The sequence below is a fragment of the Xiphophorus couchianus genome, chromosome 23, assembly GCF_001444195.1.
Source record: "Xiphophorus couchianus chromosome 23, X_couchianus-1.0, whole genome shotgun sequence".
NCBI lineage: Eukaryota > Metazoa > Chordata > Actinopteri > Cyprinodontiformes > Poeciliidae > Xiphophorus > Xiphophorus couchianus.
The window spans coordinates 23,686,702-23,711,815 of NC_040250.1; the positions used below are offsets into that span (position 1 = coordinate 23,686,702).

Genomic DNA, 25,114 nt, shown 5'->3' on the forward strand with positions numbered 1-25,114 from the left:
TGAAACACTTTGTGAATGTTTTCTGTATTTACTAAGTGAAATAAACTAAATGTAAACTAAATACATGTGTTCATTTTGTTCTCATATAACTAAAAGTTAACAAAGTATACATTTTCATAAACTACATTGAGCAATTTAATAAACTGATTCTTACCTGCTCATTTTTTTTTCAATAAAATGAAACACAACGTGATGCATTTGTTATCATTTATTGGTTTAAAGTTACAATTTTGAGGAATCTCTTCTTAAGTCAGGAGTTTTCTGTTAGCTAAAATAATTTCATAAGTTGAAACTTTTCTCTTGATCTTTTGGATAACCTTGCAAATGTTGTGTGGGTGTATAAACAGGGGGAAACTGTGACCTTAAGCAAAAATAGGTGCAAATTGCTCCCATCTGAATTTGACAGCCATGTTTGCATCTGCATGCATATAGTGCACTCTGCTTTGTGAATTTGGTGTGTAAATAAAGCAAATGTATGAAATTGACTTAAAAGTATAAGCCACTGCACTGAGTTGTAAATCCCCTCCCACAAACGTTTCCAAACACAGCCTGGTGTTTCATTTGTTAGATTTCCATGCAGATATTCAAAACATAACCACTTTAAAAGCACTGCTGCTAACCTAACCCTCAACTCCAGGCCCATCAGAAGTAACAGCAGCAAACTTTCAGCATCATCTATATGCTTTCTTCTTTGCTTTTGGTTTATCTCAATAAGAGTGCAACATCATCACATAAAGTCTTGGCATAGTTATTGAAAGCTTTCAGTAAATTTTATAGACGACTAAAGCTATCTTGAGATGTGTTTGTTAAGGATAAACAATGATTGTTTTAAAAAATTAAAACTGAGTTGATGTGCCTACCTTTCAAGGAAAAAATTATTTACATGTGTCAAAGAAACTTGAGTTGGTAAGGCACTAAACTGGGCTTCAGCCCCAGGGGGGCATTACCTTCTAAATACAGCCCTGCATACAACACTTACCACTTAAGCTCAGAGGTAAAAAAGACAAAGCACTTTAACTTTAGTGTGAAACAGCACATACAGTTGCTTTAAAAGAAATCCTCGCCAGTATATCTCTAAAAATAGCTCTTGTCGTGGATGGCTCTGGGACAGGCTTTTAGCATATCTATTTCTGACATTCATTCAACATTCATGGTTCCTGCCTCCAATTCTTTTATTACACTACAGCAAGAATAGGATAAATGTGTTTTTCCCCTCTCTCTATTATCACAACCTGACAAGCCTTTCTACTCAGAAGACGCTGTGCCTGAGACAAAAATTAATATATAATTCCACACCTATATTCATCACCATAAAATGAACAGGTTGCACACGGGTGTCAGGTGGAAGCTGTGCAGACTGGACAAATGAGAATATTGGGGGCTATGAAATGGGAGCTGGGTTTAGCTGAATCTAAAATGGGGGAAACCTGGAGTGATGGAGGCCCTCCTTTATTAGGCCCAGCCCTGCCTGCTGTCGGTTACTGTTCAGTTGAGATCACAATGATCCTCCAGAGCAGCCGCCTGGCTCTCTCACTTGCAACGCTATTTGCTACAAATACCACATTAACTTCTGCACAGAGATCACTGAGCAGCTATTAGCTGCCATGTTGTGAATGTGGCTACGGTGGATCATAATAGAAAAGAAGAAGAAGAAGGGGGAGAGGGAGGGGGGGGGGCACAAGTCCTGACGCAGCAGTAGGACAGGGTTGGAAAATCTGATTCCATGTTCATCTTTAAGACAACAACACTGCATGACAGATATTAGAAAACACAACATGGGGGACAGGAGGATCAAAATATTTAGGAGCTGAGTACGAGTGATATAAATTTCCAGTTAAGCACAGAAAAGGTAAGAGCATCACAGAGCTGGATCCGCACAACTACAGCCACCACTAGACAACAGCAGCTATCACTAACGGTGAGAGGACACAAGACATAACGAAGGTTTAGGGGAGAAGGAGGGGGGTGGTGTCGGTGGTAGTGCTGGGGTTGGGTGAGGGGAGGAGGGGGGACACAGAAATACATTATGTTGTACCAACGTCATTCATTTCAACGCGTAGCCGTGATGGAGCGCCGGGTGTCCCCGCTCTCGACCAACGCGCACCGCTTTTCTCTCCTCTCCAGAGCGTGGTGCGCTGCGAACCGGGCCCCAAGCGCAGATCCATTAACGAGTACCGAGGATGAACATCAACAGCACGTTCACAAGCACCAGAACCGCGATCACCGTAAACACAGCGCAAGTCTGGACATCCAAGGCCATGGCGCAGCGCTGCGGGCCGATGCTGAGAGGGGGGCTCTCTGTTAACGGCTTGTTCCCAGCTCGCTCTCTCTTTCTCTCTCCGACCCCCCCACCAGGTCTAGACGCGAAGCTTCAAAGCGGCCGAGAAATCCACCATAACCGATGGGGAAGAAATGGAGAGGGGAAGATACAAAAAAAAAAAAATTTTTTTTTAAAAAAATGTCTTCCTATGCCTCTTCACAATAGCGTTTCACAAAGGCACGGGAAGAGATGCATCATCCTCACCATCATCATCGTCATCAGTCTGCACCGCGATTTCTCCCCGCTAGTCAACACCTGTCGGTGTTTTCGCCTCTTCCCCTGCACTGACCGCCGGCCAGGCCAATAGATTCGCAGGGCTAACAAGAGAAAAAGGGCTGTGCGCAGGCTGTTCGCAGCTGCCGAGCAGCCTTCCGGTGAGTGGGAACCAAGGAGATGTACCGGGAGCCTGAGAGGCGGTCCTCCAGTGATCAGCGCGCTGCTGCTGGACTACCGGCTTCAGACATCACCTACAGCCGGGGGAGGGGCACAGCCAGCCCCCTTTTCTGACTATATCGACCACCGAGACCACAATCATAACCTCATTTATCTCCCTGTCCACCTAAAAATATCGTGCTGGAAGCTGTGGTGATTTATGGCCTATCATTAGCAGCTCAACACGAAGGGGATTGGACGTAAAATAATAGTTCAATCTCCATCTTCTTATCACGCTGCTCTACTGGCGTGATGTCAGCCTTCTTTATTGCAGTTTCTATCAGGTGCAGTGATCACAGGTGGAACTGTGTTCAGCAATGTTTACAATCTTTTTCACAAGCGTTAACACCAAGATGGTCAGAGTACTCAACAGCTGAAGTTTATTAATAATAATAATAATAATAATTGACATTCAACACACACACGTGTGTGTTACTGTTTTTAATTAATTTTACCTACAGAATGAGACTGGGTAACTATAAACTGTAACAACCTTAGTTATATTATTAAATTCTGTTTCCTGAAGGTCAACATGTGTCTTTTGGATTTAACCTAAGTTTCAGTGAACTCCCTTACATTTCACACATTACTTAACTAGACGTTTATATAATTCTTCATAAGAAAGGCCAGAATAGATTGCATGAAGCTTAATAAGACTGTTTTTTAAGTTAATGTTACCAAATTCTATCAAATATCTTTATTTGATCAGTTCACCAACACAAACGTTTTATACATGTTGTTGGGACACAAAACAGCTTTAAAATGCTTATGTTTTGTGTTAAATCAAACAACAATTGCACTGTTGAGTGTTGGTATTTTTTAATACAATCTGTTACAATAAAAAAAAAATGTAGATTCAGAAGATTATTCTGAAATCCTAAAAGGTAGACTTTCTGCTTTTGTAGAAACATTTGAAAACTGTCCCTTCACCAGTTCATACTTTCGGTTTTTCACTCAACAAATAAGCAAATTACTTCATAACAATTATCTTAACCACGGCATAGCAGCTTCTGGCACGACGAGTAAAGAATGGAGGACCCAAGCGCAGACATGTAGCAGAGCTTTTTTAATTAGTGTTCAACATAGGGAAACGTACAGAAGGACATGGGACAGAGACCAGGAAACAGGCACGGTAACAGAGGAGACAGTGGGGAACCATACAAACCAGAGAGCTTAAATATGCAAACAGAGAGGAAAGAGAGTGGCATATAAGAACCAGAGGGACTAATCAGAGGTAAGTAGAGGCAGCTAGGGAAGAGAGCGGGCAAAGGAAAATAGAGAGATGTGAAACAGCTGAGTAAGGAGAAAGAAAGAAATCTGAGACACAGGAAAACCATAGATGAAGGAGAAAACCCTCAAACTAAGGTAAACAATAAACACACAAAAAAGGAAACAAGTTCAGAGCACAAGCAATGAAAAAAAGTGAAGTAAACGTTGAACAAGTGAACAGTCCTGCGACAACAAAATTTAAGACCTGTCATTGCTATATTTAAGGACAAATCACATTTTAAAAATTAATCTAAGACATTTTAAGGCCTTGATTTTAGATGCAGGAATTTAAGAGTTTTGAAGACTTTTTAAGGATGCACAGACAGCCTGATGATTGCTACTAAAACCTTAATATCGCACCTTTTCGTGTTTTCTCCATAAAGTGGACGAACAATGAAAGTTATACAGTTGACCCTGAGTGAACTAATACAAGAAAATTAACAAAGTGTCCAAAAAACCTGAAAGTAAAAACTAATAGAAAAGAAGAAAATTAAACAACAGGGAAAGAGACAACTTGTAGAGGTAAGAGGTTTCAAAATTATTAATCTGACTTAGCTCATCAGTAGAACAATGTATAACATCAGGGCTTCCATCTGCTGTGTGGTGATTTATTAAACGTTGCCAATCAAGTTGTTCACCTTGTCACATAAAACCAGCTTCAAAGTGACCATATCCAAAAAAAGGTGCTACGTAAAAAAGGCTCTGGTTCTGTAATTCTGTTTAGTTTTGATCAAGTTCTGTCACATTACTTTACATTTGGATCTCAGGAAACAGTGAAAAATTTGATGACTAGTCTTAAAGGACTGATTGCAGATTTGTTTTGTATTCTGACAACAGACACAGAGCAAAATCTGAGCAAGAGCTGCTTCGTGTGCATTTTGTTGCCGTATTCAAACAATGCATGTGAGTAGAGAGAGGATTAAATGAGCAAACGGATGTAAAAAGCGGGCCAGAGAGCAGAACACCAATGTGATGCGTTGATGTCATAAATATGCTAATATGCACAATATGTCATCTGGTGACATTTAGATCACTTTTTCAGCTGACTTTGGCTACATGACTCATAAAAATGTCATTTTTGTGAACTGAACTTTGACTTAGTTGGTAATAAGTCGGAACTTGCGCAGAGAATTCAGCTGAATAGAACTTTATGCTTGCAAACAAACAGGTTTCCTTGCTTTGTAAGGTTTCCTGGGGATTTACAAATGAGGATTGTTGAAATGAACACAATTCAACTCCACCGATATATTGCTGGCCTATTTTAATGTCAACTCAATATGGCACAGTAGCTTTAGATGCCACTGTTGTAATGAAAGACATTCCCTCTTTGTTCGGCATCGTATACATTTTTATTTTTTTTTTAAACAGAGAAGAAATTATTACAAAGTATTTCCACCAGTATGTTGGTCCCAGCCTTTTTACTACTACTGGAAATACCCTAACCAACCTGATGGAGCTTTATTACTGTCAAAGAATAAAACAGCATCTGTTGTCATCTCCATTCTAGACATAGTAAATATTTATCTTATTACTATAAATCGTTAAAACGTTTTCCTAATGCAGTATTATTCATATTTTTGTTATCTTGTAAAAGGTTGTCTACTTGATGATCATGTTTGTTCTCTGTTCTGTTGTTGAGGTTATGCCAACAGAGTCTTGCAACAACAGTATTCATAGCCCTTAAACTTCTTAATGTCTTGCATTGCATAAGATACATTATAACCGCAAAGCGCTTTTCAGAGGACTTTATGTGACAGACTGACACAACCCATACAAATAAGTAATTGCAATTACATGGAAGGAAAATTATGCATAGTTTTATTTTATTTTTTCCATCATACAAACCAAGGGACCGACCAGATGGGCCAGGGAAAAGTTGTGGAGAAGATAAAAGCAGAGTTGTTTTATAAGGCAATACATGAAAATTTGATGCAGCACGTTTCAGCCCATCACCTGAAATTGAAAGAGTATGACACAACTGCAGCCCTACCAAGACACGGACAACTATCTGAGATGACAGCCTGCTCAAAGAGGGCATTACTCAGATAAGAGGTCTTTAGAGGTCAGTCTGCTGACTAAAATCAGGCTTTATGGAAGAGTATCAAGAAAGAAGCCTTTAAAAAATAAACCCTACGGTGAATTAAATACTATTTCATCATCAAATAACATAAGAAGGGTTGAGAAACAACCCTAAACATACAGCTAGAGGTAGTTATTAGATCAAAGAATGGCCTAGTTAAAGTCCGTACCTAAATCAAACTCTGAAGCGAGACCTGAAAACAGATGTTCACAGATTATGTCCATTCATTCTGAGTGAGTGTGAGCAAAGCTGGTCAAGTAATACCGCAAAGCTGTAACTGCAGTCACTGGTGAATTCAGATGGGGATGTAACTGTAGTCGTTTTAAGACCTTAAACTAGCTGTTACACCGAAACATCCTGTTTGTGATTCCATTTCATAGTTTTGCTGTTGTCGTCAACAACGTTGTATCACGAAGCACATTTCTTGACTGTGAACAAAGACGATCTGCGCTATAAGGCAGTGAACGTGAGACGCGCTTCACCCAGAGAGACACCGTGACACACACTTTAAAAGAGCAAGCAGCTCTTACACATAGTGACTACTCTCTGAGTCTGCTGCACACTGTAAAGCTAACACAACAACAGCACATCTTATGTTCCGATTACACAATCAAAGCAGCAGAAACTTTAACTATTAATGTACTTTTTCCTGTCTTGCCCAACGATTCCAATTACTGCTTTCTCAGTTTGCTCTTTGCACTGCGAGCAAACTCCTACCACAGTTGTGGGCTGACTTTCTTGGGCAACAGTGTGGCGGTTTGGAACATACCAAGCATATTGATGATGAATGCTGGCAAAGCAGATTATGCTTTGGGAGTGTTCTGAGTAGTTTTAATGGATGTTTTGATCCCCTGCCCTCACCGCCCAGCCCCAAAAGATGTCGCTGCTGGTGTAAGCCGCAACAGCCGAGAGATCCATGCCGAGTGCGGGCAAAGTCTGTTTCCAAGCAACATTTCAACGCTGCCTTTCAAACATACACGAGGAGAGTGTTTGGTATTCAAAACGTATTCCACGCGGGGCCCCTTTAAGGCTCGGCAGTTGTGAGTGACAGGATGAAAATGACCCCAGTTCCCATCTGAAGCTTGTTCTTACCATTGGCATGCAAATTGTCACTTTGGCCTTTATTTTGCCAGCGATACTTAAAGTGAACATTGTTATACTCGTGAGCAGGCCGCAGCACTTGTCCTGTAGCTCAGGTGCAATCACCGTTGGATTGTAAAAAGAAGTGTTGAAAGGGAATACTGATGCTACAGCTTAATCCCCCCACACAACAAAACTAGCCCAGTTAGCCGCCCGACACACAGATACACAAAGGCAAGCCCCTAAGATCCACCTGAGAGCTCTGGTACAGATAAAAAGACCTCAGAAGAAGTTCAAAAGAACAACACCAAAGGAGCCAGTATATCAGTATTTTTAAAGCCATAAATAATTTCCGAGGCACTTTCTGCACATGCATGCTGATAAAAGCAACGGCTTCTGAAAGGCAGGCTTTCAGTGCACAGAGAGGGGTATGGTGCATCACAGCTGAGATATGACAGTCGTCCTCAAACATGCTCCCACACCCCCCTCATCTGTGGTTGTGTGTGTGTGAGAGACTCAGTGAGCAGATTACATAAGCCTGTCCTACCTCTGTGGGCTCCCTCTCCAATCTCCCTGACATTTAGACAACAAAGGTCACATCTGAAAGTCTAAATCTGTACAGACACCAACGCTAATATACCCATACGTGTACAAAGAGACAGAGTATGTATAAAAGGCCGTAATTTATCACTGTAGGCAGAAATCTTATATCAAATTAGACTTATTGCTGTTTCATTTGACTGTCTTAATGTGAGGCAGCAAGATTACATCACAAGGTCACATTTTCTTTTACTATAAGTCCAAATGATGTACAGAGCTTATGGACCAAACATGACACTGGAGAAAGTTGAATATGGGGTGTGTGTTTTGTTATTTGTATTCGCAGCTTTTCAAAATCCGGTCACAAATTTCACTGTACTTACTGAGACATGTGATAGATAAACACAGATCATTACATAATTGTGAAGTGAAATGAAAATGTGTTGTTTTCATACTAATTCATAGATAAAAAAATTTATAAAATGTGGTCTGACCTTTTGTACTCAGTAACCTTGAGTCAGCCCTTTGTGGAAAAAAAACATTTAGCTGCTACAGCTGGAAGTGCAGTGAGGTATGTCTCAATCAGCCTTGCATATAAAAAAAAACAAAATTTCTTTGCTAAATTGTGAACACCCATTTTCAATTCTTACTACAGATTCTGTACTGGATTTAGGTGTGGGTTTTGACTGGGCCATTTTAACACATGAATTGGCTTTAATCTAAACCACAGGAAGATCTAAGCATGTAAGCGGAGCTCATTTTGGCTTTCTCTATGCACCTTTTTCATAAACGCCACTATTAGCCGTTCTGTCAACAGATTCTCCCACCTGAGCCATGAATCGTTGCACCTCCTCCAGAGTTACCATGGATACAATGCTCCTTTAGATCTATGCTATTTTCGTTCGTTCACTTCACAATGAAATAAAATCCAAATAAATACATTTGAGGGACTTTTCAGACCTCGAGTGTTCCTCAGTTTCCAGCTCACTATTCTCCCAAATGTAAATCAAACTAAGTGACTTATTGAATGTTGCTGAGTTGACTCCAGAAGAATATTGTGACAGGGAGAAATGATTTCCAACTTCCCCCATAGAACCTTGAATCCAAACAAATCTTTAATTTTGCCAAGGGATGGGATGAAATGTGGTACTTTTTACAACCTGAACCTCTGAACCAGTGGTGACCAAAGTGGGTCCTGGAGGGCCGGCATCCTGCATGTTTTAGTTCTTTCCCTGGTTTAACGCATCTGGATCAAATGATGGCTCGTTAGAAGGCCTAAGAAGAACATTGATATGCTGAAAATGTTGCTACCAACACCAGGGAGAGACCTAAAACATGCAGGATGCCGGCCCTCCAGGACCCACTTTGCGCACCCCTGCTCTGAACTGAACTTTGATCTTCTTTTGCAAGTACATGTTCAACCACTAGTTGGCAGTACAGCTAATGTAGGAGTCATAGTTATATTTTTTTTGTTCATTTTGTATAGAAATAAAGCATATTATCACAACAGAAAGTATCCTGGATAAACTATTCATACTTCAAATACACCAGATATTCCAATTTGCAATTACATATTCATATTGTGTTAATATTGTAATATATTGTGTTTGGGGAAGGGGGGGGGGGGTGTTGCCAACTGTGATTTTACTATGTAACAAAATCTAAAAAGAAAAAATAGCTGATTAAAAAGAGAAGTAGAAATGTATTCAGCACAGCACAACATACTTTATTACCCATAACAACAAAACCAAATTACAAGCTATCAGAGATATGCCCCACCTTTTGTATCTCTAGGCAAAACTAACAGCATAAACAACAACAAATATAGAAGGACCAGATCATTTCCTATTCTAAGGCCTCTTTCGTAAGGTTTTCTGAGGGCGCTGAAGTCATTGCTGTCCCCTTTGGCCTTTGGCTAAGTAGCTACATATTTAGAAAATCTTTCCTCAAATAAGACTTCAATTTTTAGAGCTTGCAAATGAATCTGTTTGTGGTTGGTAGGTATTTCACTAATGGGAGGCAAAGCCCACCACACCCATTTCCCCTTCAGTCTGCTCCAATTCTTTTCTTCTCCTCCCATCCCCACGGCAACCACACTGACTTCCTGCTTCCTCCCAGGCCTCCAAGCCACAAAGCGCCCTAAAAATAAAATCGCTGGACTTTTCCTGAGCACAGTTTGTGTCACCATTGTCCAGCCATCAGCTGTTTACTCGTTCAGGATCATTTAGAAAGTCAAGTCAGTGGGTCAGAGCACACAGAGAGCTAAGAAGAATAGACAGACAGATCAAACAGAGGGGCTCCGCCAAGTAGGATGAAGAAATCCTAGTCATATGCTAAACATCACAGGAGTATATTTTCTAATGACGACATTAGCGCAATATCTGTGTGTTCTCCAAACTGTAGAACAAGATGAAACTATCCTGTGACTGTTTTTTCTTTGATTCAGTCTCTGGCGAGACTTGCAAATGAACTTGAGAGGATTGCTAGAACTGAAGGTAAACTTAAGACAGTTTTTGAATTTCCTCAGCCTGAACTTATTATAAATGATATTCAGGAAAAGAAATGCATCTGAAGTAAAGCTTAATTAAAAAATGCGACACTGGGGACAGGTTTTAATTTAACATGTCTCAATGGTTTTGCCTTCTTCTTTGACGAAGATTACCACTTAATTCTTGATGGTTCTTGTGAATAGCAGCGGTGAAAATCAAACACAAGACCCACGCTCTTATCTACCTTTGGTTCAAGCAAATGTCTGTTAATTTTGTTGATGAAAACCATAAATTGTCCAGGACGAGAACTAAATAAAAGCTCTTGCGGAGTGAGCAGAATGTGTTTGTCCGAGAGTAATTCAACTTCAGTGCAATGAGATGCTTTTAGAATAATAAGAAAAAACAAAAAAGTCAGGAAAAAATCCTGACTGGGGATTTTACATGAACTATATTTCTGATCAATTAGTGAAAAATGATGAATAATGAATAGGAAACAAAATGCACAATTCCTTAGGAAAAAGAAAAACAACAGGCCAAAACTAGAAACGCCAGATCAGACTTTAAATGAAACTGGAAATCAGTATTGGCCAAGAAGAAGTGACGTGTATCTCTATCACTGCCTCACATTTTTGGGTAAATATCTGTCCATCTAGATTGTTGAATACACAAAACGTTTAGAAATATACACATTTTTCACTTGGATTAAAAAACCAAGCCAGTATCGGAAGAACAGCAATTTGTCACAATTTTATACTCATTGCACACACACGTCAAAGTTATTAATATTCTCATTTCACAAGAAAATATTCTATTTTCCCTGCATTTGAAACTAGGGCTGCAGATCTGATGAAAATAAAAGACACAATTGCATGTTTTATTTCTCAGCCCTTAAAAAAGCCTCTTCATTGAGTCATCTTTGCTAGTACTCCTTCCACAACAAAACATAGTAACAAAGCAACAAGAAATCAACTTTTAGGAGAAAATATAAAGCCATAGCCTCCCCAAATCTATTTATGATTCTCAGAATCAGTACTAGTGTGTTATAAAATAAAGCAAAAGAGATCATTTGAAATCCCAGCTGTGGAACATGGGAAACACTCAAATGAACTGTGTAATGATTTGCTTGGTTGCCTGAATCAGTGCCACTTTACTCCCATTCTGCTGCGCTGGTTGTGAGTGTTCATGCTCACTATTGTCACTATTCATCAGAGTCCTGACTTTGCCACCTGCGGCCCTGAGCACTGGGAAGCAGGGGAGAGATTTGTCCTTTCGGATCCATCCTGAGGTTACTGTTCATGCCGTTTATCAAAAGAAAAATCATCTGCGTGAAGATTTTTACAGGTCCCTCTAATTAAATTGACATTTATTTCTGTAATTCACTTAAAAAAAATTTATTCATTTCTTAATTTTCACAATTTTAGCCCCAATTTCTCAAAAATTAGAAGATAAATGTCAAAAAGATTTTCAATAAAAAAAATGTTAACTTATAATATACACTCATTACTTGATTGAAGCTGCTTTTGCATGGAATACTGCATCAAATCAGCATGATGTAACATATGGGGTGATCATTTGTTGTTTTAAAAGTGCTTTATAAATACATTTGGTATTATACAGTTTTATAACACCAGCAGATGACGTGACTCCCCAAATCATTACGACTGTGAAAACGTCTCTCTGGGACGCTGGTTCCCAAAATCAAATGCATAATTTATATTCAGCTGAAAAGAGGACATTGGGCCCCTGAGCAACATTCCAGTCATTTTTTCTTCTTAAGTAAGACAACTCTGATGTTGTCTGTGGTTTAGGAGTGGTTTAATATGAGGAATGTGACAGTTGGAGCCCATAATGTCTTTGTGTTAGTTTCAGTCCTTGTGAATAGTCCTGAATGGGCTTTACTTTCTACTGCAGTAATTGTCTCTGCTGCCTGTATAGCTTTTTTCCCCTCAAAACCTTTTTCCTTCCACTCAACTTTCCATTGATGTACCTGGATGCCAAACCCAGTAAAGAGCGTCAATGCAATAATAGCTCTCTACTGAACAATTGTAAAGTAAGCAGTGACCCTGACACGTGGGAAGGCCACCACATAATATTTGTGCTTTTCGATTGGTATTATGCAATATTCAGATTTTTAAATAAAGTAAATGTAGAGTTTCTATTTTTATCATCAACGTTAACATAAAAAATAAAATATATCACTTTGAATGGATGAATTCTCACAATATATAGTTTGTCACAGTTTATTATATAGTTTGACTCCCAAACTAATATGACTACACACAGGCATGGATGATCGCAAGAACAACAACAACAAAAAAAAACATGCATACAAACACTTTCACACACACACCAGGCTGCAGTAGGCAGGTGTTCTCACATGCCTGAAGGGGAGGAATGGGAAGAGGCAAGGGAGGACCAGGTGAAGGGACACAGAAGGAAAAAAAACATTAGGGGAGAAAAACTGATCCGTAAAGAAGAGAAAGAGGGAAAGGAATGAGTTCTTAGGTCACAGAAGAAAAAAAAGGAGGCGCGCAAAGAATGGAGATTGAGGTAAAACTACAAAGACCTCGGATGGGTGGTTGCATAATCCGTGTCTACAGTGGAGAGTTTGCTCTTATGCCACATGCGGTGTAGCACAGTAGCAAGGAGGTCAGAGGGAGAAAGTTAGGCTAAATAATGTACACGAGAAGTGGCAGCTGCCAGAAAAATGCAGCCCATCGTACTCAGAGCCCTCCAGGATACATCCAAACTCTCAGGAAACTGAGAAGGCAGTTAGCTTCTGTCTCATTATTTTATGGCAGGATAAAGTGATCATGGTTAGAGGAGTGTGTTTGATTTAAATTACAAAATGCAGCTGGGGTAGTTAGTAAAATCAGACTCTCAGAGCACTTGATGATTCATTTTTAGCATGATAGTTCTGGGCAGTGTTTTACAGTGAAAGCTACAAACCTTTTCCCTTCTCTGAATGAAGAAGCTGCACAGACAAAAACATTTATAAAATACAAATACATGTGTAATACATGCATAATGTGTCATTCCTTTCACATATAAATACAATTAGGAGTCTTGTTGAAAATGAGAAAACATCTTTGGAATCATTTAAAATGATAAAAGAACCAAAAACATACATAACAGCTATGTTCATGAAAAAAACAAAAAAAACTGAGGCAATCATTGAATAGGAATTAAGACCATCAGCTTTATAGCATGTGAAAAAAATCTACACCACATACTGACTGTCTGTTTTCTAGGGCTGTGCAACGAGTCCAAATTCAATTTCACTATTTATTTTGAGAAAATTAGTTGACAAATTCAATTATTACTGTAAATTCTTTGGCTTCATTTTCAATTCTTCTTTTGCTTCTTAAGTGTAATAAAGAAAGATCTAGTGGGTAAAATTCAAAATGGAATGAAAAACTGAACAGCCTATAAACTAAAAACTAAAACTACTTCAACCATATGGCAGGATATCGACATTAAATTGTCTGTACCCTGCTTTTCTAGTGCACAACAAATTATACTGCATCAAAATTCAACATGATATGAGACTCAATATGAAATCCACAACCTGCTCTATGAAGTCTGTGGTGAATTTCATTGGACAAAATACATAAAATGTCTACATGAGCTGATTATCTGACTAAATAGTCCACTAACATCAGCTTAGTTTGCAGAAAACTTATTATTATCTGCAAACTAACTGAAAAGTTAGTTAGGCTCCTACAATTAGAGGACGCTTAAGTGCTAAAATTCTGTCAGTGTTATCGATCAAATTGTTATCACTCTAATTATAATAATAATAATAATAATAATCGTTTATTATTCCAACTTTGCAATATAAAGGCTGTAAAGTAAGTTGGGGAAAAGTGTAAACAATTCAGAAAAAAACGACACAAAATGATCACTAAGACTGTCCTGTCAGACAGACTGACAGCATGTAACAGTATTTTGACTGAAGGCCCTGGAATGGATTAATCCTTGAAAACCAACCATCTGGCCTAAAAATAAACAGTGAGTCACAAATAGTGGACAGTGTGAATCCTGGTAAATTAGAAATGGAATACGACCCAAAAGAGACCGCTGCTGTTCAGCAGAAAGTGTTTATGTGTTAAAAAATGTCATTATAGGAATCACTGCCTGTTAGTGCAACCTTGTTATTACTCCTCCAACGTGCCAGCAGCGCAGCACAGAGATGGAACGGTGCATACTCCGGCTCTGATGAGACATGAGCTGCACACACACAAGTCTGTGCATGATCTGACAGAATACAGTGTACAACAGGACAAGGCTGTAAAACAGGATGGGCCAGTGAGCACGGCTCCTCCAGTACCAGAGAGCATGCAGCTCTCCTGAAAAGTCCAAATGGCTTTTGCAGTGAGCGGTGGAATCCGCCTTTATGCTTATGTAAGAGAAAGGCCCCGAGCCTTTCTCCTTTCCCTAACACGCATACAAACACACTCAGCATAAATGTGGTCACATAGCCATGTATACACCATCAACCCATTTCTTAGGGAAGAATCAGCCCGGGGAAGTTCTGATCCAACCATCCGCTTCAGACTCAGGCAGGGACACTGCTATTAATCAGAGCTCACCATGTACTCCCAAACAGCGACAGCTGTTGGCGCGCTGGCAGGTGAACAATGCTGAATGAACGCTGATGAAGGATTCTGGGTCGCCTTTGGGTTATCGCGCAATCTATGCATGTGCGCAGTTATTTTGGGCATGGATCTATTCCCAAGGCTTCTCTGAAATAAGGCCTTAGGTGAAATTACATGTACAGCGTGTTTGGCTATGATATCGTTAGCTGGTGCTACTCGCTACTAATCTAACAATAAAGATGTCAATGTAATGACTCATCTGTTCTGACAGATTTAGTACTGAATTCTGGATAGCAGCATGTAAAGGGCGTACATGTGTGTCTGAAGAGAATGAAGAGGATGCAGAGTCACTCTGTATTTTAGCAATTAAAAGGCAAAAAAACTCACACAACTTTAAGATTGTCTATCTATAAACACAAACTGCAGTGTATATGTTTCAGATTTCATGTACCCAACAAATAAGTGGAAAAATGTGAAGCAAAGGAAATCTAGAGGCAGTTTCATTCTGCCAAAATGACCCAATTAACAACTGTTATGCCTAGTTAATATGGCAAGACGTTTATACCAGTTTTCTCCTTATGGAGAATCTTAAGAATGCCCTGATTATCAGGATGGGTCTTAAGGTAATTTCAAGAGTTATTCCTGCTGTGTTTGGTGTGTTAAGAGTGATCTGGTCCACTTGGAAAGACATCAGGACTGTTTTCAGCATGTTGGATTGTCTTGACCCGACATCGCAGCGTGTGCAGTGTCCCCTGAGGACAGATGAGCACGCAGCCTGTTGAACCCGACCTGCAGCCAATCAGAAAGCAAGGGGATGGAAACTCACAGGGGGATTCTAAACAAAGAAGACAAAACAATGGCCATGGCGCACTATAAAGTCTGGCGGACATCAGAGACATCCTTTTCTATTGTTTTTTTTTCTGTTAGTCCATAATATATTGCCATTGCTTCTTGTCAGTCGGCCATGTTTGTTAATCTGAACTCACGTTTGGTGTCGGGAGGTTTTGCGAGGTTTCCTGTCTCACATCTAAATGTTTGTGCGTGATGTTTTGCTCTTTCCATATGGCTCAACTCCACACACTTCACACCAAACATGTTACAGGTAAAAAAAAAAACTATCGTCATGTGTTGTGTCTCTCCAGCTTTGACAATCAGCCGACAATTTAAAAATCTGGCAGTGTGAACCAGGCATTAGCTTTCCATCACCCAAAATATTTCTTTCTTGTGTAATTTGTTGTCTCCCAGATAATCTGTATTTCTGCTTAGATTAAGTCACACACGGGTCCCTAATAATGATGTAAATTAGATTTTATTTAGGGGTATCAAAGTAAAGATGGCTGGATATAAATGCACTTAACACTATTCAGTTTCATATTTGTAAACATTTTGAAAACGATGTATAATTTTCCTTTCACTTCTCTGTTATTTTTATTGGTGCTCCATATAATCCCAAAATAACATTTAGCTTTTTGTGTGTATAAAGCAACAAAATGTGAAAAAGTGTTTAAATCATTTGTATTAGCTCATTTTTGGTGCTGCTGCTCCTCACAAGGATAGAAAGAAGAACAAGAAGAAGTCCTTCAACTCAACTTTGCTCCTTTTCATCCATGCCTTGCTGTTTGGCCAACTAGCTCCTGCCTGCTGACTCATGTATTCATAGTAACTGGATACCATTGCATAATATGATTAATACTGCAACTTAATCATATACAATTTCTGTTGAAAGTCTTAATCTGCATGAAATCCCTAATAAGACAACTCCCCTCCTTCTGGACAAGTTGACAGCAGAGCTTCGGGGGAAGAAACTAGCAACACTCATCACGCAGACCTGTTATCTGCACAGGAATTAAACACTGCCACTGACACATTTTTATTTTTCATTTTTTTAATTCAAAGTGTAGAATGGGACGGGACAGAAGTGGAGACGAGTGGCGGGTGGGGCGGGGGAAGGAAGCCATGATGAAAGTGTAACACCAGAGCAGAAATGGAGAGGAGGAAAGTAAGGGAAGGAGGAGAGCAGAACTGGGGGAGAAATCCATTTAAATGAAAGGGAGAAAAGAGGCGTCAGCATTAGTAGCTAATCCACTGCAGTGAGAATGCTTTCTCTCTGCCTGCGGCCTCACGGCTTCAGTCGTCATCATAACAGGAAGACTGTAACATACACTTAACTGTATTCCAAACAGCACATCCAAGCAAGACAGCCCTGTGAGAGAAAACCATTTGCCTGCAGGGAAGCCAAGATATCTTGCAGCCCCATTTTTTTTTTTTTTTTGTTCACTGTTGATGTTTCTTATTAGTATTTTATGAGCGACTTTCGGATTTGTTCCATAAAAATAACAGTATCTCATTTGAATCTCAGTCTCTCACCATTCAAGCTCGAATTCTTCAGCGTTACATGTCCGTGTTCGCAGCCCCCAGGGGAGGGCCGTGACAAAGGGAGCATCTCTCATCCCTTCTCTCCCACCCCTTTTTCTCTCTTTTCACCCACACACTTTCTCTATTTAGCTCATGCTTAAAAAGGATGCCTAAAGATAGAAGCAAAGAAGCTGAACGGGAGCCAGCCGAATGTCATAGCAACAACGTGCCCGGTTCACAAATACAATTTAGATCAGGAAGAAGAAGAAGACGAAGGGGAAAAAAGTTATAATCAAAGTCAAAACGCAGCTTTCTCATTTCCTCAAGGACGCAGCTTACTCGGAATCAATCCAGAGACGTGGCAGCCGTGAAAAGCTGACAGTGGGGGCTCATAATCTGCCACTTCAACAGACTGCATCACTGTAGTGACAATGAGCTGCCTATATTACTTAATTTACTATCTGCAGTCGTCTGTGGATGCAAATCACGAATTGTTTCAATGTAAAGAAAACATTATCCAGATGCTTTTATGACATTGCAGACATTATGCATTTCCTTACATCGCAGCATGCAGATGTACATTTCACAAAAACATAGAAACATAGCTGTTAGCACATTGAGGAAAACTCATTGGAAGCTGAGAAGTGGCTTTTGTGATTAAACAACAGAATCAATGTGGGATCTATGCATTCAAGGTTTCACGGACAGACAACCCGGGCTCAGCTGGAGAACTGTTCCCCGCACCGTCATGGATATTTTAGAAAATCTTTGCCTCTCCTTCCCCTGGAGTTCCCAAGAGGCCACTTGCACATCAAAGGATCGGCGCTGAAAGGCCCAGATTTGCTTCCTGTGTAGCATTACATCTACTGCAGCTAATTTTTACACAGCTGACAAAGACGCAGCCTTGTAGATACACTGCTTTACAAAAATATTGACATCCTGTGATCTTTTTTCACATTTTGTCATATTAAAATCACAAAATTTAATCTAATTTATTGGGATTTTATGTGGTAGGACCACACCAAGCGAAGTAAAGTGGGATATGATTAAACATGAAAATAAGTAAGTTATTAATAAAAACCTTAAAAGTGAGGCACACATTTGTTTTTCTGCTCTCTTTTTTTTCTGATACCCCTAAATAAACTTTAGAAGAGACATAAAAATATGACAGAAGATGCTCTGATCAGATGAAACCAGAGAATGAACATTCAGTCCTCCATACCAAACACTGGCAGTAATACTGAACATCCTCTTGAGCACCATTGAAAACATGGTGGTGGCAGCATCATCCTGTGTGCATACTTTTCTTCTGCAGGTACACTAAAGCTGCTCACTTCTTGAAGAAAACCAGTTTGGAAGCTCCAAAAGATAGGACAACAACCCTAAATATACCCACAACTACAATGGAATAGCTTAGATCAAAGCATAGTCATGTGTTGGAATGGTCCAGTCAAAGTCCAGACCTGAATTTGACTACTTTTCCTCTAATCTGAGTGAGGCTGAACTATTTTGCAAAGACAAATGGGTAAAAACAGTCATAGAGAGGTAATAGCAATAAATGATGGTTCCACTATTGACTCTGGAGGGATGAATACAAATGCAGGAGAACTTTACAAATCTTTATTTGGAAAAACATTGAAAACCACGTATCCTTATCTTTCCACCTCAATATTATACCCTACTTTGTGTTAGTAAGTCACATAAATCCTAACAAAATGCCTCTGGATGTAACGTAACAAAATGTGGACAAGTTCAAGAGGTGTCAATACTTTTGCAAAGCACTGAGTTGGATACTATGTGAAAATATTATTAATATATCAGCCAATTTTCATTCAGATTTCACCAGAAATTTGATATTTTTTATGTCAGAAATTTAAGCGCGAAAGTGACCTAACTCCTTCAGAGTGCAGCATGACATTCCTCAACATCTGCACCTTTTAGACAAATCATTTCCCTCACCCACTAAAGCCATTTTAGCACTTGCTTATTTTCTCTGAAAAAACCTCATTGGGCTATGCTTGCATAAGCCAGGTCTCGGTATCATAAACTTACTGGCAGAAATACAGCCTAAATAAAGCTGCAGCACTCTGCAAGGTGATTTGAGGGGTGTGTCTGACTCACTATGTTGACCTGCAGTGGTTCTGACCCGGGTCTCAACAGCCTCTTCCTCCTGCAGCTGGTGGAGCCTCCAGACCTCAGGCGCACTGACGAGGACGACTGGCCCATGTCCACTGGGGTGGGAAGCACACGGAAAAACGGGTCAAGAATTAAGAAAGCGTGCATAAATCTGCAAATTCATTGCTAGCAAGAATATGTGCTATTACCCGAAGAAGGCAGGAGCAAAGCCAAGGCAGTGAGAGTGCTGGGGGGAAGAGGCAGCGAGCGACACCGCTGCAGAGATGCCCTTTGTGGGGGCTCGAGTGGCGACACTCCCGGAGGGCGAGACAAAGCCTAGAAGGTACTGGGGTAGTTAGGACATATATTCCACATAACGCGACTGCAAATCACACAATCACACACTGTTCTACCCTTCACCTTAAAAGAAACCTTCCTCTCTGCGTTGTCCCCCTTTTTTTCTTTTTTTTTTGCTGTGAATATAATTATTCCACATCCCAGCAACTCTATTCTGGTGCACTGGCCTCCATGCGTGCTCCGCAGCAAACCAAGACAGACTATACATCATGCCGACCAAGGCGTTCTCTCAGGTTAAAATGAACTGACTCCGGGTTAGGCCAATGAGAGGTAAAGCTTATGGGAGCGATGAGGCAGAAAATTGGCCACTGAGAAAGACTGAAAATGAAGGATGGATACAGAGAAGCCAAAAAAGATGGGAGAAGAAGGGAAAAAAATTGGAATTGGTGAGACGGAGGCAAAGAAAAAGAGAGGGAAAATGCAGTGTTCAGAAATGCAGGCCTCTGTAAATGAGGCAGAGCATGCAGGCATTGTTGCAACTAACAGTGAGCGGCATATAAATACTGGGTTAGTACTGGGCTGCCCTTCAAAGCCTGGAGAGTGTGCTTGATTCATTACGGACATGCTCTATATTTATCAGTGAGTTGGTGGAGCCCACTAGTGAGTCTTGGCCATCCTACTTTTAGCTAGATATATTCTCACATCTGCATATTATAGACTCTGAAAATGCATATTTTAAGGTAGTATCTGATTTATTTTTTAATTTTAGAAACAATCGAGCTCCTTGACATCTTACTCTGTGAGGCAGCTCCGTCGACTGGGTCTCTCTAGTAACACTGCTCTCTATGACAGAACAAGGCCTGGAGCGCGCAGCCGTCCGTCTCTGCCCTGGGGAGTGCAGCATGGTGGCAGCGGGCCTGCGTCTCAGCCGGGGCAGGGAGCCCACCTCGCTATAATGTGTGTAGATCTCGCGTTCCGGGTTGGACCTCCACAGGTCCAGCACTGCCGAGGCCGGACGGGGACGGTGGAGCAACCGCCTGTGAGGCACAGAGGTCTTCTCTGTGCAAGACTGGGCCGGGGCTGGTCCGGGCTGCCTCACACTGCAGCCTGTCTTGCTGGCAATCTGCTCACACAGCTGGGATTGGCAGAGATACTCAACTGCTTGGCCCACATACAAACGCAACAATGCATTTCTTGTGCAGGGAATAAGGCAAGTACGTCTGCAGTTTTGACAAGCTACGCTTCATATTTCTGTGCAAAAATAAATTCCATCAGTCGACACTTCTTGTCTCTACTTGCAATGCATGTGCGAGTAACCAGGTAAGAAAAACCACTGAGTTTAAGAGACAGACTAACACTTTTTTTCCTTTTTCTTACCATGAGGTAATTATTAAGAAGGGTTGTAAATAATGCATATGCTCATTTCATTACTTAATCATGATGAAAAGTCTAAAGAAAACTACTTTTACAGTCTAGTTTGCAGCCCTCAAACCAGATCTGGAAACATGTTTTGACACATCACTAAATCAAGATGTTCCATCATACCACAGGGGGGTTTTCTAAGTTCTGGTCTTGTCTGCTGCCGCTGTTAGCTGCACATCATATATGAATAAATAAAGAACTCTTCATTCTGCATGAAGACTTTCTGTAGGTATGCATGTACTTCATATAAATAATTATTTCCAGATATTTTTGATGGGGAACGCATGATGGAACAATAGTGCTGTGCCAAACAAGAAGTTATACCCCTTAAGCTTCAATTGGTATCCACTTTGACAATCAACCTTTAAGTAATTTTCTACAATCTCATAGTCTAATGAAACTACTGATAAAATCTGGGTACCTGTGCACACCTGAAAAGGCAAGGTTTTGATTTATTATTATTTCTTTTGACAACAAATGCATGGCTAATAATTGTGTCGCTAACAGATTTGCTCACGTGTCCATAGTTACCATGGGCCTTTTAGCTACTTCATTAAAACTCTCATTTTTGGGTCTGTTAGTTTAGGTGGCTAGTCAGATGATGGCTCAAACAGCACAGGTTGCTTGAAGCTTGGGAATTTGTTTCATAATCTACCTCTGCTTTAAACTTTATGACACTGTTTGTTCACTCAAGTTCTCTGAGAAATCCCAAAAGTCTTTGCAGGAAAGCTATGTTTATTTTCAGATTATATCACACAGAGATTAACTCTACATGCTAGTTGAGTGATTTTACAAGGTATTGGCTCCACTGGATTTTATCCAAGACTGTCAAACTAAAGAGGTGTAAATGTAAAACAATTTAAAAACCATTTGTAATGATCCTTCCGCTTAGCAACAATGCTTTACTTTATGTATAAAATCTTAATAAAATGTGCAACCTTTTAAAGAGGCACAAAAACTATTACAAGACACTGTGTGTAGGCTTCTGTACTCCAAATTAAATAAGCTACCCAATGACATGAATTTGTCTTTTTAAGCAGTAGTGGTTTAGAAATTGAATTTTGAAACACAAATGGCTTAAGGACATAATTAAAAAGTAAAGGAACTCAGTTGAACTTTCATGTATAGATCTGATTTCCACCTAGATGTAAACGCAGGACCTTGCTACACGGTTGTGGAACACAAGATTAGTACTTTTCCCTAAACAAAAGCTCCTAAAGCTCTTGCCTCTGCATAATAAACCCCTATGAAAGTGTGCTGAGTATTGAGATGTCATATCTCATTTAGTCAGAAGCTAACGTGCCCTGACTCGTTGGGATGACTAGGAGGGAGATGACTAATTCTGAGAAGGGGAGGTCGCCGTTACGAGGCGCTGACGTCAAGGACCTCTGGGGCCGCTGCAGCCCGACACTGCAGGCTCGATGGGAAACGCAAGCTTTCCTTGCAGGCTACAAAAAGCTGGCCAAACAGGGAAGGACAAACTTTTGTAACATGCTGCTGTGTGTTTTTTTTTTTATATTTACTGTAACCTCTTTTCTCCAACAGATGGGGCAAAAGGACAACATCAGGGGTGCTGTCTCATACCTATCCATTCAGCCACTCCAGACCGTATCATAAAGAGATATGAAGCAGCTCTGATGCACTTTATATTCCAGGTTGCCGGTGACTTTTTTTAATAAGCAGAAGAATGACCATGGTTAAGGCAGTTACATAAATGAACTTTTTAGCATTTGTGCAGTAATTACATGACACATGCCTCTGGGAAAGTTAATGAAGGGGAAAATGCCTGCAATGAAATGTGGTTATGGAAAATAAAAACACAACATATTACACATGGATATGGTATTCTCTTAAAGAAATAGAGATACAACAACAGCTTAATAGAGATACAACAACAGCTTAACAAAAGAAATAATAATTATTATTATTAGCACTTTTCAGGTTTTCATTCCTTACCTTAAAAATTTCTTCAGTAGAATCTGAGGCTGTTACGCTATTGGTTGTGCTTTCTTTATCACCTTGTTGTGATTGGACATTCACTTCCTGTACTTGGTGGGAGTCGAGCGGAGTATCCCTGGAATCCTGCTCATTTCCTTTCTGTCCCCCTACCTTTTCCTCTTGACACAGGCAGTTCAACTGAACCCTCTCAGCATCAGCTTCAGCCTCCACGCTTAAACTTGAATCCTGAATATGATTCTCTACAATCGCCGTGGATTTGTGGTTTGTCACGTTGTCCGAGTTCTGAAGGCCATTAGCAGCTTGAGATCCTGAAGAAGCTCTAAAGGCTTTCAAGGCAAGTTTGGGGGATTGTCCACCGGTTGTGGTCGCTGGCGTTTCACCGTCAAAGCTACTGGGATTTGAGGGTTGAGCAGCGAGCGGCAACAGTTCTGTTGGTTGGGGTTTTAAAGATCCTTCATTGTGGAGTGTGAGAGAAACACTGTGAATGTTGTCCACTGAGTGCTGTGGGGCCCGCTGGGAGGTCATTGGAGTCCTCTCTCCCTCCGGAGGAGAGAAGGACCGTGAAGTTGTCCGCCATTTTCTGGCAGATTCTGCTACACTATTAAAAAACTTAAAGAGACCACCAAAGTGTCCCTTTGTGTCCGATTGTTTCGGGGGCGGCGGCTGAAAGTCTCTGACACTCTCAAAGTCTACAGATCCAAAATCTGAATCCGTGGTTTTGTCCAACGAGGGGAGCTCAGAGTCAAAGCTTCTCTCTGAGTACACAGGATTACTTTTCCCCAAGAGGGAAATCCTCCTCAGGTAACTCCAAACATCTTTGTGCCTCCTCCCTCCACTATGATGGGTTCTGGGGCTACTCCTAACACTGGGCTCCTCACAGTCTGCGCTGACTTTGTTGCAGCTGTTTGAGTTGCTATTGTTTCTCTTAGTGTATGAAATTTTTTCAGAAGGTTTACAGCCATTCTGGACAACAGTCTCTCCTGTAACAGTGGGCTGGAGGCCATCTATTGGTGCAGATAGGTCAAGGTCTTCAAACGAGCAGTTGAAGTCCACCGAGTAGCCGGCATATGAATGCCTCTTCCCTCTATTTCGAAGGGTGCTCTTGCTGATCTGCTGTGGAGTGCCGATGTCACGGCAGAAAGACTCCTCGTCCACCAAGGAGCTGGTGAACTTGGCAGTGGACAACTTCCCGGTTTTTCCTCTGAACACAGCGGGGGATTTTAGCTTCTTAAAAGACCGAACTTTGTCTGCAAACGAGAGTTTAGGGATAGAAGCTTCTCCGGGGAGGATCATGGAGTGGGGTCTCCTTTCCATCTCAGGGATGGCTCTTTTTCGGTTTAAGATGCGCCAGATGCCCCCCGTGGCACGGGCCCTCCGGTTGACCTCCTGTCTGTCCTTGACAGGGGTCTGAGAGGAGGCAGCTTGGCTCTCTTTTTGCACCTCCACGGGCCCCGGCCCCGTCTCCTGAATACAAACACTGCCTGTCTCGTTCTCCACGTCCAGAGAAACATTGAACATTCGGTTGACATACCCATTAGGGTTGCTGCTCTCTGAGGCAGGGCTGTCTGTCTGCTCCATCCTCTCTCATTCTACAGTGTCAGCTATCAGCTCCGGTGAACATCATGTTTAGGTCCACTCTCTCTCTTGCTTTTGTCAAACACCTGAAGGAGCAAAAACACATTCTTATTCAGCAATCTGACGTTAAACTGACAACACTGTCATTTCATATATGCTCCTTCAATTCTAACTTACACCGAGAAACCCGGAAATGCATGCAATGAATGCCAACGATGTTACAGAAAATATAGGGGAGTAAAATCAGTCTGACAGCTGTGTCTCACCCAGGGTCAACTTTTCAGCAATGCCTGATATGAAAATTATCACAGTGAGAGAGTTAGACTGTGATTCTCAAACAGGGGCTTCTGTACCTCAAGTCAGCAACAGCTCCACCCCCCCTCCCCCCCTTCCCATCATATTTGGTACCAATTATCCAAAGTAATTATTTGAGACACAGTCCCCCATCCCCCGTTTAACCGGGAGGCTGCGTTGCCATGGAAACACTTACTACAGGGATGTCTGGTTATTTCAGACCTGCTTCTGCTGTGACATCATCGCACCACTTAGATAAGCTTCTTTTGGGGATGATGATGATGCTTTC

General features: G+C 40.8%; 1 protein-coding gene across 8 annotated transcripts in view; it reads right to left on the reverse strand.

Annotated features, from left to right (window-relative positions):
• Positions 1–25,114, reverse strand: part of LOC114138939 (rho guanine nucleotide exchange factor 9) — a 63,103-nt gene that overhangs the window by 34,572 nt on the left and 3,417 nt on the right. For 4 of the 8 annotated variants that reach the window (XM_028008438.1, XM_028008436.1, XM_028008434.1 and 1 more), the window contains exons 2-5: positions 22,954–24,617; positions 20,372–20,710; positions 19,488–19,614; positions 19,285–19,394 (exon numbers count right to left, since the gene is read on the reverse strand). In XM_028008438.1, coding sequence (XP_027864239.1) covers positions 19,285–19,394; positions 19,488–19,614; positions 20,372–20,710; positions 22,954–24,534 — 2,157 coding nt within the window. In that variant the 5' untranslated portion in view covers positions 24,535–24,617. Of the gene's footprint in view, positions 1–2,035; positions 2,181–2,524; positions 3,124–19,284; positions 19,395–19,487; positions 19,615–20,371; positions 20,711–22,953; positions 24,618–25,114 lie in introns of those variants that run through there. The other 4 variants (XM_028008439.1, XM_028008442.1, XM_028008440.1 and 1 more) reach the window with 4 other exon arrangements.